Below are 19,576 nucleotides of genomic sequence, written 5' to 3' on the forward strand. Positions count from 1 at the left end.
CCCAGGGGGGTTAGGTAGGCGGGGCTTGTTAATAGGCAGCATGGCACCAGCTGGCATGATTCCAGGTGGCATGGTAACAGGCAGGGGGCATGTTACCAGGCGGCATAATACCAGGGGCATGGTGCCAGGGGGCATAATACCAGGGGGCATGGTGCCAGGGGCATGGTGCCAGGGGGATAACCCCACCCTGGAGGGAAGGCCATGGTGTAGGGGCTGCTGTGGTAAGTCATATACTGAGAGTACTGGGTGGGGAGTAGTTTTCCATCATAAATGCATGAGGATGAGAAACAGGGAATATAGGGTCCATGGAGTATGAGTAGAGCTCAATGGAGCTTTCCCTGGACTCATCCCCATACCTATCCGTATCAGATCTCTCTCTGTCCCAGTCTCTAGTACTACAGTGGCTGTTCCAGTCGCTCTCGCTGTCCCAGTCACTGGTCCTAGAACGTTTGTCTCCGTCTTTGGTCCTTTGCAGCCACCTTTCTATATCCTTGTCTATCGCTTGGTTTCTGTCTCTCTCAGATCTGTATTTGTCCCGGTCTCTCCTAGATCTGTCCCGGTCTCTCTCTTGGCCTCCGTCCCAGTCCTTCTCTGGGTCTCTGCCCCGTCTTTATCTCTGTTCCTTTCTGATCTGTTTGTTTCTCTGACTACCGGTATGTCATTGTCTCTCTCTCTGGTACTAGAGTGTCTGTGCCCGTCTCCCTTTCGGTTTCTCTCAGATCTGTCCCTTTCTCTGACTCTGTCCTTGTCTCTGGTACTAGAGCATCTTTGCCTGGATCTCTCTCTCGTAGGACTGTCCCCTTCTCTGGCTCTGTCCTCTCTGTGCCCATCTCTCTCAGATCTCTCCATTTCTCTGACTATATCCTCCTCCCTCTCTCTGTCCTTGTCTCTGGTACCAGAGTGTCGGTGGCAGTCCCTCTCAGATCTGTCCCTGTGTCTCTCTATGTCACATACCCTGTTACTAGAGCTGCTGTATTCAACGGTCATGTTTGAGTGCTGGTTTAGAAGGGGATGGCGCTGTCTGATGGTAATGAGGAAGTACTGAGATGTTTAAATGAAGGCTCGCTCTCCTTTTTCTCTTCTCCCTTCTCATTCTCAAACTCCTTCCTTTTCAAATCTCCCATCTTCCCATACAGCCTATCATTGGTCCTGTCTGTCAGCCGACCCAACTCCTCAACCCCCAAGTCCAGCCCAACGATCTCCAGCAGGGTCTGCATCCGCTCGTACCGCTGCTCATCCTCAAGCCTCACCTTCTTCTCCTCAACTGGAGGAGACTTGGATCTACTGCTGGAGTCAACATGACCCTCGAGCAGAGTCGGCCAAACTTGTGGTAGCTCCTCGCCCACAATGAGTTGCTCATTTTCGTCGTTGACGATCTTTGAGAGCTTGTTGAGGTCCACTCCTTCATTGAGGACATTGAGGAAGCGCTGGAAGCCTGTGGCTACTATGTCTTTCTCCTGTGTCCTGAGTGAGTGAACTGGCCTCTGAATGGTTGGATTATGCTGTTTATCATCAGGAACCACCTAACAGGAAACATGAGGAAATATCAATGAATATCTATCCACTTCAGCTATAAACAAACAAAAAGTGTATGATCTGCTTGCATCATCAGGACGGCCCATCAAACTTCATTTACGTATCGTTTATGTGTGCATTTCACACTACCTTCGTGTTATCATGGGCTTGCTATATTCATCTGTTTGTTTTGGTTGTTTCAGATTATTTTGTGCCCAATAGAAATGAATGGTAAATAATGTACTTTTGGAGTCACTTTTATTGAAAATAAGAATAGAAAAGGTTTCTAAATACTTCTGCATTAATGTGGCTCCTACCATGATTACGGATAATCCTGAATGAATCGTGAATAATGATGAGTGAGAAAGTTAGACGCACAAATATATCATACCCCCAAGACATGCTAACCTCTCACCATTACAATAACGGGAGGTTAGTCTTGTGGGTATGATATTTGTGTATCTAACTTTTTCACGATTCATTCAGGATTATCTGTAATCATGGTAGGATCCACATTACATTATTATTAGAAACTTATTCTATTCTTGTTTACAATAAAAGTGACTCCAAAATGACACAATACATGATTTATCATTAATTGTTTGTTTTTAAATCCAAACCTGTGGAGTAGACAGACACAAAGTAAGATAAAATGCTTCACTGTCCCAATAATTACGGAGGGCACTGTATTTGGTTGCATTCTGTCAACTGCATTTTACTCATAATTACTCATTCAGCAATGATTGGCTGTTATCTGACTAGCTATGCTACAAGTCCATCTCAACGACTGTTAGCATGATAGGTAGCAATTGATGCATCTGAAAGGATAACAACATTTCCACGCAGGTGGTTGACGGACACTAATATAGCCATGACATTCTAGACAGCACTGTAAGTCCTATAAGAACACAAAAATAGATTATGATGCATACAAGTAGGTAGACACTTCATATGGAGCGTATGTGGGATGGGTGTCAATCGCAGAAATCGATTGTATTAATCAGGGTCCATGGTTTTCTTGACCTGCTTCTTATGATACTTTTGCGATGGCTACATACCTCATTGTTGGGAGAGCGTCGCTGGTTCATTAAACCCTTCACTCTCAGTCTCAGAGGATGGGCCTCTTCATTTTCTAGGGGAGCGCTAATCATCAGCTCCAATGCTCGCATCTTGTTTTGTTTCTTCGTCTTGGCAGGGGTATCCCGGAGGAAAAGAGAGAATATTTTAATATAACATATGCCATTTAGCGGACGTTTAATCCAAAAGCGATTTACAGTCATGCATGCCTACATTTTACATATGCGTGGTCCCAGGAATCAAACCTAGTACCCTGGCGTTACAAGCGCCACGCTCTACTTACTGATCTACAAAGGACCACATACTAAAAGGACCATTTTAGTATGTGTAAGGAAGTTGCCCCTGGACTGTGATCCAAGGTCAGTTTTTATTTACCTCTTAGCAGTAGAAAAACCTGGTTCTTACATTAACTATTAAGTCCATGTAGTAGAAACATCAGAATCCAAACACCAAGAAAGATCTGGTAGTCATCCTGAGTGTTCGTTTTTTAAAATATTCTTGCTATACATAAGCCGTAAACAATAAAGGCGGTTTACTTTTTTTCCACTTACACGCCTTGATTAATTCTGGAAGTTTTTTGCACAAATGCCTTTTTGTAATTATTTACTATTAAGCAGCAACTTCTTTTTGATCTATCAGGAAATATATATTCATAACAGGGTTAATTCAGGATAAAAATTATATTCAAGACATTCATTGAAATTTGAATTGGTCACACCCCACAGGAAGCAGAATTTGAAATAAAGGAAGTAGAATTGAATTCAAATCAAAGAAATTCAACTGAGACATGAATATATGTCAATCATTGACAATTGATTGACAATCCATTGACAAATACATTGCCAAAATTATTTGCCACCTCTAGGACAGTTTTACTGCTTCTTTAATCAGAACAACAGTTTTCAGCTGAGCTAACATAATTGCAAAAGGGTTTTCTAATGATCAATTAGCCTTTAAAAATTATAAACTTGGATTAGCTAACACAATGTGCCATTGGAACACAGTAGTGATGGTTGCTGATAATGGGCCTCAGTACGCCTATGTAGATATTCCATTAAAAATCAGCCGTTTCCAGCTACAATAGTCATTTACAACATTAACAATGTCTACACTGTATTTCTGATTTAATTTGATTTTTTTAAATGGATTTAAAAATGTGCTTTTCTTTCAAAAACAAGGACATTTCTAAGTGACCCGAAACTTTTGAATGGTAGTGTACATGTTTGATTTGAATACTTTCTTGTGCACAGGTAATGTGAGGGATGCCGATTTAATAAGAACGGTCTTCCGACTATGGATATATCTTCAACGTCAGACACGTGCTGCTAAAACAGGTAGTCATTTCAGTGTGGCTTAACTTGAAACGGCCGAAGACCGAATGCCCCAAGATGGAACGTTAAATAAATGTACTTACACGTTATTAACTGTATACATGACGGCGAGCTTGTAGGGCTACAACATGTCAAACAGTATTGGTCACCATACATGATGTCAACATGAACATAACGGTATAGAGAAAAAATTAAGGGGAATTCAACCCAAATCTCGATTTTTGCATGAACTATCCCTTTAATTCTGCTTCCTGTGGGTTGTGACCAATTCAAATCCAAAACTTATGGGAATTAATGACCAACTACCAATTCAGAATTGAACCCAACCCTGATTAATAAATACAGAACTAATAGGTACATACCTTATGCAGTAGGTACTGTACCGGTGTTCTTCTGAGCTTACTCAGAATGTCCAGCACCCTCCGTTTAAGAGGTAGGCATATGCGTGACGACTGGTCCGCGACATTACTGTATCTTTGGAATGTTGTATCGTTTACCTTCCTCTGTTTAGACATGCCCTTCGCTGTTGCGGATGCAGCCTGTGTTTCAGGCATGTCCTTAGCTCTGCGTTGAACTTTTTGCAGAGCAAGAACAGCTTTCTTGCGAGCTATCTTTTCCTCTATGACCTTCAACTCCTTCTTCTTACGAGCGAGTTCCAGGTCCTCCACACTGAGCACCACAGGCTCTCCATCAATGTCCCCATCTGTGTCTGGGGAGAAGGGACCACTGCTACCCCTCAATGAGCCTTTGCTCCAGTCTCTGGATGATGGGTACATGATGTAGCTCATAGCAGAGGAAGCACCATACTCCTTCCCACCTTCTCTAGTTCGCCTCATGCTGGAGTATTCACTGTAGGGCTCTCGGGCATAGCCTGGCCATTGCCTCTCTTCTCAAAGCTATCGTCCCATTGTCCTGAGCTTGGTCCTCCGTACTCCCTCCTCTGACTGCATGCCTTTGGTTCTCTATACTCCCTCTGGTGACTGTGCTTCTCTGGATCCATTCTGCCAAGGTGCCTGAGCTGGGCTGATACTCCAGGTTCACTGCAGAGAATAAAGAGGTGGTGAACTGTATTGTGTGTCTGGGTGACAACTATATAAACACTAACGTTAAGTATGTGATGAATATAAACATGTTTGCTGTTGATTATGGATGTATTAGATGTTATTTGCCCATAAATGCACATTTAAGGCAAGACATCACTAAGGACTCAAATAAATTAACAGGCTTCTAAACAAACAAGTTACGTTCCAATATATACAGTTGAAGTCGGAAATTTACTTACACTTAGGTTGGAGTCATGAAAACTCGTTTTTCGTCCACTCCACAAATTTCTTGTTAATAAACTATAGTTTTGGCACGTCTGTTAGGACATCGACTTTGTGCATGACAAGTAATTTTTCCAACAATTGTTTACAGACAGATTATTTCACTGTATCACAATTCTATTGGGTCAGAATTTACATACACTAAATTGACTGTGCCTTTAAACAGCTTGGAAAATTCCAGAAAAGTATGTCATGGCTTTAGAAGCTTCTGATATGGTAATTGACATCATTTGAGTCAATTAGAGGTGTACCTGTGGATCTATTTCAAGACCTACCTTCAAACTCAGTGCCTCTTTGCTTGACATCATGGGAAAATCAAAAGAAATCAGCCAAGACCTCAGAAAAGAAATTGTAGGCCTCCACAAGTCTGGTTCATCCTTGGGAGCAATTTCCAAACGCCTGAAAGCACCATATTCATCTGTACAAACAATAGTACGCAAGTATAAACACCAAGGGACCACGCAGCCGTCATACTGCTCAGGAATGAGACGTGTTCTGTCTCCTAGAGATGAACGTACTTTGGTGCGAAAAGTGCAAATCCCATAACAACAGCAAAGGACCGTGTGAAGATGCTGGAGAAAACAGGTACAAAAGTATCTATATCCACAGTAAAACAAGTCCTATATCGACATAACCTGAAAGGCCGCTCAGCAAGGAAGAAGCCACTGCTACAAAACCGCCAGACTACAGTTTGCAACTGCAAACGGGGAGAAAGTACTTTTTGGAGAAATGTCCTCTGGTCTGATGAAACAAAAATAGAACTGTTTGGCCATAATCACCATCATTCTGTTTGGAGGAAAATGGGGAGGCTTGCAAGCCAAAGAACATCCCAACTGTGAAGCACGGGGGTGGCAGCATCATGTTGTGAGGGTGCTTTGCTGCAAGAGGGCGTGGTACACTTCACAAAATAGATTGCATCACGAGGAAGAAAATGATGTGGATATATTGAAGCACCATCTCCAGACATCAGTCAGGCAGTTAAAGCTTGGTCGCAAATAGGTTTTCAAAATGGACAATGACCCCAAGCATACTTCCAAAGTTGTGGCAAAATGGCTTAAGGACAACAAAGTCAAGGTATTGGAGTGGCCATCACAAAGCTCTGATCTCAGTCCTATAGACCATTGGTGGGCAGAACTGAAAAAGCGTGTGTGAGCAAGGAGGCCTTACAAACCTGACTCAGTTACACCAGCTGTCAGGAGCTGTCAGGAGGAATGGGCTAAAATTCACCCAACTTATTGGGGGAAGCTTGTGGAAGGCTACCTGAAACATTTGACCCAAGTTAAACAATTTAAAGGCAATGCTACCAAATACTAATTGTAATATGTAAACTTCTGACCCACTGGGAATGTGATGAAATAAATCATTCTCGCTGCTATTATTCTGACATTTCACATTCTTAAAATAGTGGCGATCCTAACTGGCCTAAAACGGGGATTCTTTTTTTTTTTTTTACGAGGCTTAAATGTCAGGAATTGAGAAAAACACAGTTTAAATGTATTTGGCTAAGGCGAATGCTAACTTCCGACTTCAACTGTATGTAGTTGCATTTGTCTTCTATAATAACTTCGCTTGCTTGTACGTTATTGTTCTGAATGTCAGCTGAAATGTGCAAGCGTTAGCCAGCTAACGTTAGCAAATGTTAACTACCTAGCTAGTTTGTAATGTAACTTTCAGAGCAGGCTGGCATATACCTTGCTAGCTAACGTCTGTAAATGCAAGCATGTGAGAATATCGACAAATTCATGAAATTGCCACATTGCACATTTTCCACAATAAGTGGTTGCAAACATTGACTATAGCTAATGGTTGTTTACCTCGATGCTACCCTAGCGCAGGTCTTTGTGTTCACCGTCTCATTCTGAATCTTGTGGTGTCAAACAACTAGCACACCAGTCTCTCTTAAAAATCGGAGTGCTTTGACTTTCATATAAATTGTATAGATTAGGTTAAATTTGTTATAAAGGCAACTGGTCAACCAACAAACTCGTTTCCTGTCTACATCGTCTATTGTTCTATGATTTCCGCTTCATAGGATCTATACTGCCACCAATAGAACGGAGTGCGAAGAGCATGGCATTTTCTAATTCCAAACCAATGAAAGTTATGCCTGAAAAGAAATGTGAAGCTTAATGCCTTGGTTAAATTACTTTGACGTACTCCACACTTACAATATTAGACAATATTTTATTCAATTAAATATATACAAAGTAAAAGATGATCTATAGACTGAAGTGGGGGAATGAAACACGGGCAGTTTTCTTGCTATCAGGCATGAGAACTTGCAAGCATGTCATCAATGGTCTTTTCATTGCATTGACACACATGTACTATGCCCAGGGCCAGGGATCTTTCCTAACCACATGACCAGATCAAGTAAACTCCACGCCCTTATGATTTGCTTTATAACGGGAGAGAAAATGCGTTTGCTGAGCAGATATAATAGTAAAGAAAGACCACTGGCCCTACCCATACCACATAAAATACAAACATTACACTGAAAATAGCTTCAACATGAAACTTTGAAGGATGAGGTTAAACTATAACAAATCCTTTGCTAGTGTCATTACAAATCTAGCTTCTTAGGGACCACTTCTTCTACAGTGTCAGCATGTAGTTTCTCCCCATCGATCATTGTTACTCCTTCTGGATCTTGGGCTCCTCTCCAAAGGGGAAATCCTTTACAGCCACCCGAGGAGCCACTTTCCCTGTTGCTTCTGCAAGCAATCACTTTATTTTGTGCTGGTGAGCCTCATTCCGCCTCTTCAAAAGCCGTTTCCTCTTACACATACGCTTCCTTTGATGATTGTGATAACTCTTCATGAAAATACCCGTGAAGAATATATTGTTTACCCCCTTTGCTTTATTCATTCACCCTGGTTCAGAGGGGGACTTCTTTGTCACCATCTGACAGGATACTTTCACTACATCTTCTGCATATTTCTGTCTCTTCCATGTTTATTCTTTTCACTTTCGCTACGGCTTCTGCATGCTTCTGTCTCTTTTCCTTGCAGTTGCTAGAGGGCTGGGTGTATGTGTATCTCTGAGTTAAGACCAACCAATCCAATTAATTTACTTATAAAGCCCTTTTTCATCAGTAAATGTCACAAAGGGCTTAGACAGAACCCAGTGCTTAGACAATGTGGCCCAGTCCGAAGATACCCCCAGACAGGGCCAACCAGGCAGGATGTAACTGCTTAGGTGAAGTGAAGGCCATCCTCACTTGGAGAATGCTGCTTTTTAGTTAGCTTGTCAACAGTATCAAAAATACATTTTGGATTGTTTTTATTCTCCTCAATCTGTTTGGAAAAGTAGGCTAATTGAGCAGCATTGAGGGCTTTTCGATATTGCGCTTTACTGTCCATCCAAGCTAGTCGGAAGACTTCCAACTTGGTGGAGCGCCATTTCCGTTCCATTTGTCGGGAAAGTCGCTTCAGGGCTTTGTCATTTTCTTTATACCAGGGAGCTAGTTTCTTGTGACAAATGGGGGGGTTACGTAGGAGGGGCAAGACTGCTGCAGTGCCGGCAGGCTGGGTAGATGTGAGCTGGAGGTTGCTAGTAGCAGGCTGGGTAGATGTGAGCTGTAGGTTGCTAGTAGCAGGCTGGGTAGATGTGAGCTGTAGGTTGCTAGTAGGATGGGTAGATGAGAGCTGGAGGTTGCTAGCAGGCTGGGTAGATGAGAGCTGGAGGTTGCTAGCAGGCTGGGTAGATGAGAGCTGGAGGTTGCTAGCAGGCTGGGTAGATGAGAGCTGGAGGTTGCTAGCAGGCTGGGTAGATGAGAGCTGGAGGTTGCTAGCTGGCTTGGTAGATGAGAGCTGGAGGTTGCTAGCAGGCTGGGTAGATGAGAGCTGGAGGTTGATAGCAGGCTGGGTAGATGAGAGCTGGAGGTTGCTAGCAGGCTTGGTGTATGTCTGGTTTAAGGCTGTGGTTCCATTAGAGTAATATGGGGGAAGTTGGTGTTGGGTGGATACCCAGGGGGTTAGGTAGGCGGGGCTTGTTAATAGGCAGCATGGCACCAGCTGGCATGATTCCAGGTGGCATGGTAACAGGCGGCATGTTACCAGGCGGCATGTTACCAGGCGGCATAATACCAGGGGCATGGTGCCAGGGGCATAATACCAGGGGGCATGGTGCCAGGGGGCATGGTACCAGGGGGCATAGTACCATGAGGATAACTCCACCCTGGAGGGAAGGCAATGGTGTAGGGGCTGCTGTGGTATGCCATATACTGAGAGTACTGGGTGGGGGAGCAGGTTGCCATCATAGATGCATGAGAAATGGGGTATATAGGGTCCATGGAGTATGAGTAGAGCTCAATGGAGCTTTCCCTGGACTCATCCCCATACCAATCCCTCTCAGATCTCTCCATGTCCCAGTCTCTAGTACTACAGTGGCTGTTCCAGTCGCTCTCGCTGTCCCAGTCACTGGTCCTAGAACGTTTGTCTCCGTCTTTGGTCCTTTGCAGCCACCTTTCTATATCCTTGTCTATCGCTTGGTTTCTGTCTCTCTCAGATCTGTATTTGTCCCGGTCTCTCCTAGATCTGTCCCGGTCTCTCTCTTGGCCTCCGTCCCAGTCCTTCTCTGGGTCTCTGCCCCGTCTTTATCTCTGTTCCTTTCTGATCTGTTTGTTTCTCTGACTACCGGTATGTCATTGTCTCTCTCTCTGGTACTAGAGTGTCTGTGCCCGTCTCCCTTTCGGTTTCTCTCAGATCTGTCCCTTTCTCTGACTCTGTCCTTGTCTCTGGTACTAGAGCATCTTTGCCTGGATCTCTCTCTCGTAGGACTGTCCCCTTCTCTGGCTCTGTCCTCTCTGTGCCCATCTCTCTCAGATCTCTCCATTTCTCTGACTATATCCTCCTCCCTCTCTCTGTCCTTGTCTCTGGTACCAGAGTGTCGGTGGCAGTCCCTCTCAGATCTGTCCCTGTGTCTCTCTATGTCACATACCCTGTTACTAGAGCTGCTGTATTCAACGGTCATGTTTGAGTGCTGGTTTAGAAGGGGGATGGCGCTGTCTGATGGTAATGAGGAAGTACTGAGATGTTTAAATGAAGGCTCGCTCTCCTTTTTCTCTTCTCCCTTCTCATTCTCAAACTCCTTCCTTTTCAAATCTCCCATCTTCCCATACAGCCTATCATTGGTCCTGTCTGTCAGCCGACCCAACTCCTCAACCCCCAAGTCCAGCCCAACGATCTCCAGCAGGGTCTGCATCCGCTCGTACCGCTGCTCATCCTCAAGCCTCACCTTCTTCTCCTCAACTGGAGGAGACTTGGATCTACTGCTGGAGTCAACATGACCCTCGAGCAGAGTCGGCCAAACTTGTGGTAGCTCCTCGCCCACAATGAGTTGCTCATTTTCGTCGTTGACGATCTTTGAGAGCTTGTTGAGGTCCACTCCTTCATTGAGGACATTGAGGAAGCGCTGGAAGCCTGTGGCTACTATGTCTTTCTCCTGTGTCCTGAGTGAGTGAACTGGCCTCTGAATGGTTGGATTATGCTGTTTATCATCAGGAACCACCTAACAGGAAACATGAGGAAATATCAATGAATATCTATCCACTTCAGCTATAAACAAACAAAAAGTGTATGATCTGCTTGCATCATCAGGACGGCCCATCAAACTTCATTTACGTATCGTTTATGTGTGCATTTCACACTACCTTCGTGTTATCATGGGCTTGCTATATTCATCTGTTTGTTTTGGTTGTTTCAGATTATTTTGTGCCCAATAGAAATGAATGGTAAATAATGTACTTTTGGAGTCACTTTTATTGAAAATAAGAATAGAAAAGGTTTCTAAATACTTCTGCATTAATGTGGCTCCTACCATGATTACGAATAATGATGAGTGAGAAAGTTAGACGCACAAATATATCATACCCCCAAGACATGCTAACCTCTCACCATTACAATAACGGGAGGTTAGTCTTGTGGGTATGATATTTGTGTATCTAACTTTTTCACTCAGAATTATTCACGATTCATTCAGGATTATCTGTAATCATGGTAGGATCCACATTACATTATTATTAGAAACTTATTCTATTCTTGTTTACAATAAAAGTGACTCCAAAATGACACAATACATGATTTATCATTAATTGTTTGTTTTTAAATCCAAACCTGTGGAGTAGACAGACACAAAGTAAGATAAAATGCTTCACTGTCCCAATAATTACGGAGGGCACTGTATTTGGTTGCATTCTGTCAACTGCATTTTACTCATAATTACTCATTCAGCAATGATTGGCTGTTATCTGACTAGCTATGCTACAAGTCCATCTCAACGACTGTTAGCATGATAGGTAGCAATTGATGCATCTGAAAGGATAACAACATTTCCACGCAGGTGGTTGACGGACACTAATATAGCCATGACATTCTAGACAGCACTGTAAGTCCTATAAGAACACAAAAATAGATTATGATGCATACAAGTAGGTAGACACTTCATATGGAGCGTATGTGGGATGGGTGTCAATCGCAGAAATCGATTGTATTAATCAGGGTCCATGGTTTTCTTGACCTGCTTCTTATGATACTTTTGCGATGGCTACATACCTCATTGTTGGGAGAGCGTCGCTGGTTCATTAAACCCTTCACTCTCAGTCTCAGAGGATGGGCCTCTTCATTTTCTAGGGGAGCGCTAATCATCAGCTCCAATGCTCGCATCTTGTTTTGTTTCTTCGTCTTGGCAGGGGTATCCCGGAGGAAAAGAGAGAATATTTTAATATAACATATGCCATTTAGCGGACGTTTAATCCAAAAGCGATTTACAGTCATGCATGCCTACATTTTACATATGCGTGGTCCCAGGAATCAAACCTAGTACCCTGGCGTTACAAGCGCCACGCTCTACTTACTGATCTACAAAGGACCACATACTAAAAGGACCATTTTAGTATGTGTAAGGAAGTTGCCCCTGGACTGTGATCCAAGGTCAGTTTTTATTTACCTCTTAGCAGTAGAAAAACCTGGTTCTTACATTAACTATTAAGTCCATGTAGTAGAAACATCAGAATCCAAACACCAAGAAAGATCTGGTAGTCATCCTGAGTGTTCGTTTTTTAAAATATTCTTGCTATACATAAGCCGTAAACAATAAAGGCGGTTTACTTTTTTCCACTTACACGCCTTGATTAATTCTGGAAGTTTTTTGCACAAATGCCTTTTTGTAATTATTTACTATTAAGCAGCAACTTCTTTTTGATCTATCAGGAAATATATATTCATAACAGGGTTAATTCAGGATAAAAATTATATTCAAGACATTCATTGAAATTTGAATTGGTCACACCCCACAGGAAGCAGAATTTGAAATAAAGGAAGTAGAATTGAATTCAAATCAAAGAAATTCAACTGAGACATGAATATATGTCAATCATTGACAATTGATTGACAATCCATTGACAAATACATTGCCAAAATTATTTGCCACCTCTAGGACAGTTTTACTGCTTCTTTAATCAGAACAACAGTTTTCAGCTGAGCTAACATAATTGCAAAAGGGTTTTCTAATGATCAATTAGCCTTTAAAAATTATAAACTTGGATTAGCTAACACAATGTGCCATTGGAACACAGTAGTGATGGTTGCTGATAATGGGCCTCAGTACGCCTATGTAGATATTCCATTAAAAATCAGCCGTTTCCAGCTACAATAGTCATTTACAACATTAACAATGTCTACACTGTATTTCTGATTTAATTTGATTTTTTTTAAATGGATTTAAAAAATGTGCTTTTCTTTCAAAAACAAGGACATTTCTAAGTGACCCGAAACTTTTGAATGGTAGTGTACATGTTTGATTTGAATACTTTCTTGTGCACAGGTAATGTGAGGGATGCCGATTTAATAAGAACGGTCTTCCGACTATGGATATATCTTCAACGTCAGACACGTGCTGCTAAAACAGGTAGTCATTTCAGTGTGGCTTAACTTGAAACGGCCGAAGACCGAATGCCCCAAGATGGAACGTTAAATAAATGTACTTACACGTTATTAACTGTATACATGACGGCGAGCTTGTAGGGCTACAACATGTCAAACAGTATTGGTCACCATACATGATGTCAACATGAACATAACGGTATAGAGAAAAAATTAAGGGGAATTCAACCCAAATCTCGATTTTTGCATGAACTATCCCTTTAATTCTGCTTCCTGTGGGTTGTGACCAATTCAAATCCAAAACTTATGGGAATTAATGACCAACTACCAATTCAGAATTGAACCTAACCCTGATTAATAAATACAGAACTAATAGGTACATACCTTATGCAGTAGGTACTGTACCGGTGTTCTTCTGAGCTTACTCAGAATGTCCAGCACCCTCCGTTTAAGAGGTAGGCATATGCGTGACGACTGGTCCGCGACATTACTGTATCTTTGGAATGTTGTATCGTTTACCTTCCTCTGTTTAGACATGCCCTTCGCTGTTGCGGATGCAGCCTGTGTTTCAGGCATGTCCTTAGCTCTGCGTTGAACTTTTTGCAGAGCAAGAACAGCTTTCTTGCGAGCTATCTTTTCCTCTATGACCTTCAACTCCTTCTTCTTACGAGCGAGTTCCAGGTCCTCCACACTGAGCACCACAGGCTCTCCATCAATGTCCCCATCTGTGTCTGGGGAGAAGGGACCACTGCTACCCCTCAATGAGCCTTTGCTCCAGTCTCTGGATGATGGGTACATGATGTAGCTCATAGCAGAGGAAGCACCATACTCCTTCCCACCTTCTCTAGTTCGCCTCATGCTGGAGTATTCACTGTAGGGCTCTCGGGGCATAGCCTGGCCATTGCCTCTCTTCTCAAAGCTATCGTCCCATTGTCCTGAGCTTGGTCCTCCGTACTCCCTCCTCTGACTGCATGCCTTTGGTTCTCTATACTCCCTCTGGTGACTGTGCTTCTCTGGATCCATTCTGCCAAGGTGCCTGAGCTGGGCTGATACTCCAGGTTCACTGCAGAGAATAAAGAGGTGGTGAACTGTATTGTGTGTCTGGGTGACAACTATATAAACACTAACGTTAAGTATGTGATGAATATAAACATGTTTGCTGTTGATTATGGATGTATTAGATGTTATTTGCCCATAAATGCACATTTAAGGCAAGACATCACTAAGGACTCAAATAAATTAACAGGCTTCTAAACAAACAAGTTACGTTCCAATATATACAGTTGAAGTCGGAAATTGACTTACACTTAGGTTGGAGTCATGAAAACTCGTTTTTCGTCCACTCCACAAATTTCTTGTTAATAAACTATAGTTTTGGCATGTCTGTTAGGACATCGACTTTGTGCATGACAAGTAATTTTTCCAACAATTGTTTACAGACAGATTATTTCACTGTATCACAATTCTATTGGGTCAGAATTTACATACACTAAATTGACTGTGCCTTTAAACAGCTTGGAAAATTCCAGAAAAGTATGTCATGGCTTTAGAAGCTTCTGATATGGTAATTGACATCATTTGAGTCAATTAGAGGTGTACCTGTGGATCTATTTCAAGGCCTACCTTCAAACTCAGTGCCTCTTTGCTTGACATAATGGGAAAATCAAAATAAATCAGCCAAGACCTCAGAAAAGAAATTGTAGGCCTCCACAAGTCTGGTTCATCCTTGGGAGCAATTTCCAAAAGCCTGAAAGCACCATATTCATCTGTACAAACAATAGTACGCAAGTATAAACACCAAGGGACCACGCAGCCGTCATACTGCTCAGGAATGAGACGTGTTCTGTCTCCTAGAGATGAACGTACTTTGGTGCGAAAAGTGCAAATCCCATAACAACAGCAAAGGACCGTGTGAAGATGCTGGAGAAAACAGGTACAAAAGTATCTATATCCACAGTAAAACAAGTCCTATATCGACATAACCTGAAAGGCCGCTCAGCAAGGAAGAAGCCACTGCTACAAAACCGCCAGACTACAGTTTGCAACTGCAAACGGGGAGAAAGTACTTTTTGGAGAAATGTCCTCTGGTCTGATGAAACAAAATTAGAACTGTTTGGCCATAATCACCATCATTCTGTTTGGAGGAAAATGGGGGAGGCTTGCAAGCCAAAGAACATCCCAACTGTGAAGCACGGGGGTGGCAGCATCATGTTGTGAGGGTGCTTTGCTGCAAGAGGGCGTGGTACACTTCACAAAATAGATTGCATCACGAGGAAGAAAATGATGTGGATATATTGAAGCACCATCTCCAGACATCAGTCAGGCAGTTAAAGCTTGGTCGCAAATAGGTTTTCAAAATGGACAATGACCCCAAGCATACTTCCAAAGTTGTGGCAAAATGGCTTAAGGACAACAAAGTCAAGGTATTGGAGTGGCCATCACAAAGCTCTGATCTCAGTCCTATAGACCATTGGTGGGCAGAACTGAAAAAGCGTGTGTGAGCAAGGAGGCCTTACAAACCTGACTCAGTTACACCAGCTGTCAGGAGCTGTCAGGAGGAATGGGCTAAAATTCACCCAACTTATTGGGGGAAGCTTGTGGAAGGCTACCTGAAACATTTGACCCAAGTTAAACAATTTAAAGGCAATGCTACCAAATACTAATTGTAATATGTAAACTTCTGACCCACTGGGAATGTGATGAAATAAATCATTCTCGCTGCTATTATTCTGACATTTCACATTCTTAAAATAGTGGCGATCCTAACTGGCCTAAAACGGGGATTTTTTTTTTTTTTTACGAGGCTTAAATGTCAGGAATTGAGAAAAACACAGTTTAAATGTATTTGGCTAAGGCGAATGCTAACTTCCGACTTCAACTGTATGTAGTTGCATTTGTCTTCTATAATAACTTCGCTTGCTTGTACGTTATTGTTCTGAATGTCAGCTGAAATGTGCAAGCGTTAGCCAGCTAACGTTAGCAAATGTTAACTACCTAGCTAGTTTGTAATGTAACTTTCAGAGCAGGCTGGCATATACCTTGCTAGCTAACGTCTGTAAATGCAAGCATGTGAGAATATCGACAAATTCATGAAATTGCCACATTGCACATTTTCCACAATAAGTGGTTGCAAACATTGACTATAGCTAATGGTTGTTTACCTCGATGCTACCCTAGCGCAGGTCTTTGTGTTCACCGTCTCATTCTGAATCTTGTGGTGTCAAACAACTAGCACACCAGTCTCTCTTAAAAATCGGAGTGCTTTGACTTTCATATAAATTGTATAGATTAGGTTAAATTTGTTATAAAGGCAACTGGTCAACCAACAAACTCGTTTCCTGTCTACATCGTCTATTGTTCTATGATTTCCGCTTCATAGGATCTATACTGCCACCAATAGAACGGAGTGCGAAGAGCATGGCATTTTCTAATTCCAAACCAATGAAAGTTATGCCTGAAAAGAAATGTGAAGCTTAATGCCTTGGTTAAATTACTTTGACGTACTCCACACTTACAATATTAGACAATATTTTATTCAATTAAATATATACAAAGTAAAAGATGATCTATAGACTGAAGTGGGGGAATGAAACACGGGCAGTTTTCTTGCTATCAGGCATGAGAACTTGCAAGCATGTCATCAATGGTCTTTTCATTGCATTGACACACATGTACTATGCCCAGGGCCAGGGATCTTTCCTAACCACATGACCAGATCAAGTAAACTCCACGCCCTTATGATTTGCTTTATAACGGGAGAGAAAATGCGTTTGCTGAGCAGATATAATAGTAAAGAAAGACCACTGGCCCTACCCATACCACATAAAATACAAACATTACACTGAAAATAGCTTCAACATGAAACTTTGAAGGATGAGGTTAAACTATAACAAATCCTTTGCTAGTGTCATTACAAATCTAGCTTCTTAGGGACCACTTCTTCTACAGTGTCAGCATGTACTTTCTCCCCATCGATCATTGTTACTCCTTCTGGATCTTGGGCTCCTCTCCAAAGGGGAAATCCTTTACAGCCACCCGAGGAGCCACTTTCCCTGTTGCTTCTGCAAGCAATCACTTTATTTTGTGCTGGTGAGCCTCATTCCGCCTCTTCAAAAGCCGTTTCCTCTTACACATACGCTTCCTTTGATGATTGTGATAACTCTTCATGAAAATACCCGTGAAGAATATATTGTTTACCCCCTTTGCTTTATTCATTCACCCTGGTTCAGAGGGGGACTTCTTTGTCACCATCTGACAGGATACTTTCACTACATCTTCTGCATATTTCTGTCTCTTCCATGTTTATTCTTTTCACTTTCGCTACGGCTTCTGCATGCTTCTGTCTCTTTTCCTTGCAGTTGCTAGAGGGCTGGGTGTATGTGTATCTCTGAGTTAAGACCAACCAATCAAATTAATTTACTTTTGAAAGCCTTTTTTCCATCAGTAAATGTCACAAAGTGCTTAGACAGAACTCAGTGCTTAGATAATGTGGCCCAGTCCGATGATACCCCCAGACAGGGCCAACCAGGCAGGATGTAACTGCTTAGGTGAAGTGAAGGCCATCCTCACATGGGGAATGCTGCTTTTTAGTTATCTTTTCGACAGTATCAAAAATACATTTTCGATTGTTTTTATCCACCTCAGTCTGGTTGGAAACGTAGGCCGATCGAGCAGCAGTGAGGGCTTTTCAATATTGGGCTTTACGTTCTTTCCAAGCGAGTCGGAAGACTTCCAATTTGGTGGAGCGCAATTTCCGTTCCATTTGTCTACAAACTTGCTTCAGGGCATGTTTTCTTTTTCTTTATACCAGGGAGCATGTTTCTTGTGACAAATGGGGGGGTTACATAGGAGGGGCAAGTCTGCTGCAGTGTTGGCAGCCTGGGTAGATGAGAGCTGGAGGTTGCATGTAGCAGGCTGGGTAGATGCGAGCTGGAGGTTGCTAGTAGCAGGCTGGATAGATGTGAGCTGGAGGTTGCTAGTAGGTTGGGTAGATGAGAGCTGGAGGTTGCTAGCAGGCTGGGTAGATGAGAGCTGGAGGTTGCTAGCAAGCTGGGTAGATGAGAGCTGGAGGTTGCTAGCAGGCTTGGTAGATGAGAGCTGGAGGTTGCTAGCAGGCTGGGTAGATGAGAGCTGGAGGTTGCTAGCTGGCTTGGTAGATGAGAGCTGGAGGTTGCTAGCAGGCTGGGTAGATGAGAGCTGGAGGTTGATAGCAGGCTGGGTAGATGAGAGCTGGAGGTTGCTAGCAGGCTTGGTGTATGTCTGGTTTAAGGCTGTGGTGCCATTAGAGTAATAAGGGGGGAAGTTGGTGTTGGGTGGATACCCAGGGGGGTTAGGTAGGCGGGGCTTGTTAATAGGCAGCATGGCACCAGCTGGCATGATTCCAGGTGGCATGGTAACAGGCGGCATGTTACCAGGCGGCATAATACCAGGGGGCATGGTGCCAGGGGGCATAATACCAGGGGGCATGGTGCCAGGGGGCATGGTGCCAGGGGGATAACCCCACCCTGGAGGGAAGGCCATGGTGTAGGGGCTGCTGTGGTAAGTCATATACTGAGAGTACTGGGTGGGGGAGTAGTTTGCCATCATAAATGCATGAGGATGAGAAACAGGGAATATAGGGTCCATGGAGTATGAGTAGAGCTCAATGGAGCTTTCCCTGGACTCATCCCCATACCTATCCGTATCAGATCTCTCTCTGTCCCAGTCTCTAGTACTACAGTGGCTGTTCCAGTCGCTCTCGCTGTCCCAGTCACTGGTCCTAGAACGTTTGTCTCCGTCTTTGGTCCTTTGCAGCCACCTTTCTATATCCTTGTCTATCGCTTGGTTTCTGTCTCTCTCAGATCTGTATTTGTCCCGGTCTCTCCTAGATCTGTCCCGGTCTCTCTCTTGGCCTCCGTCCCAGTCCTTCTCTGGGTCTCTGCCCCCGTCTTTATCTCTGTTCCTTTCTGATCTGTTTGTTTCTCTGACTACCGGTATGTCATTGTCTCTCTCTCTGGTACTAGAGTGTCTGTGCCCGTCTCCCTTTCGGTTTCTCTCAGATCTGTCCCTTTCTCTGACTCTGTCCTTGTCTCTGGTACTAGAGCATCTTTGCCTGGATCTCTCTCTCGTAGGACTGTCCCCTTCTCTGGCTCTGTCCTCTCTGTGCCCATCTCTCTCAGATCTCTCCATTTCTCTGACTATATCCTCCTCCCTCTCTCTGTCCTTGTCTCTGGTACCAGAGTGTCGGTGGCAGTCCCTCTCAGATCTGTCCCTGTGTCTCTCTATGTCACATACCCTGTTACTAGAGCTGCTGTATTCAACGGTCATGTTTGAGTGCTGGTTTAGAAGGGGGATGGCGCTGTCTGATGGTAATGAGGAAGTACTGAGATGTTTAAATGAAGGCTCGCTCTCCTTTTTCTCTTCTCCCTTCTCATTCTCAAACTCCTTCCTTTTCAAATCTCCCATC

The 19,576-nt window shown here is 43.2% G+C and overlaps 1 protein-coding gene across 26 annotated transcripts in view; it reads right to left on the reverse strand.

Moving 5' to 3' along the window:
- LOC118389243 (uncharacterized) overlaps positions 1-19,576 on the reverse strand; it is a 45,331-nt gene that overhangs the window by 12,608 nt on the left and 13,147 nt on the right. For 2 of the 26 annotated variants that reach the window (XM_052527691.1, XM_052527686.1), the window contains exons 3-4: positions 2,574-2,702; positions 1,430-1,523 (exon numbers count right to left, since the gene is read on the reverse strand). In XM_052527691.1, the coding sequence (XP_052383651.1) occupies positions 1,430-1,523; positions 2,574-2,702 (223 nt within the window). Of the gene's footprint in view, positions 1-1,429; positions 1,524-2,573; positions 2,703-4,285; positions 4,964-5,205; positions 6,051-7,062; positions 7,274-10,665; positions 10,760-11,802; positions 11,932-13,515; positions 14,195-14,436; positions 14,504-16,292; positions 16,504-19,576 lie in introns of those variants that run through there. The other 24 variants (XM_052527693.1, XM_052527688.1, XM_052527692.1 and 21 more) reach the window with 20 other exon arrangements.

Source organism: Oncorhynchus keta, chromosome 10 (genome assembly GCF_023373465.1).
Source record: "Oncorhynchus keta strain PuntledgeMale-10-30-2019 chromosome 10, Oket_V2, whole genome shotgun sequence".
NCBI classification, from domain to species: Eukaryota; Metazoa; Chordata; class Actinopteri; order Salmoniformes; family Salmonidae; genus Oncorhynchus; species Oncorhynchus keta.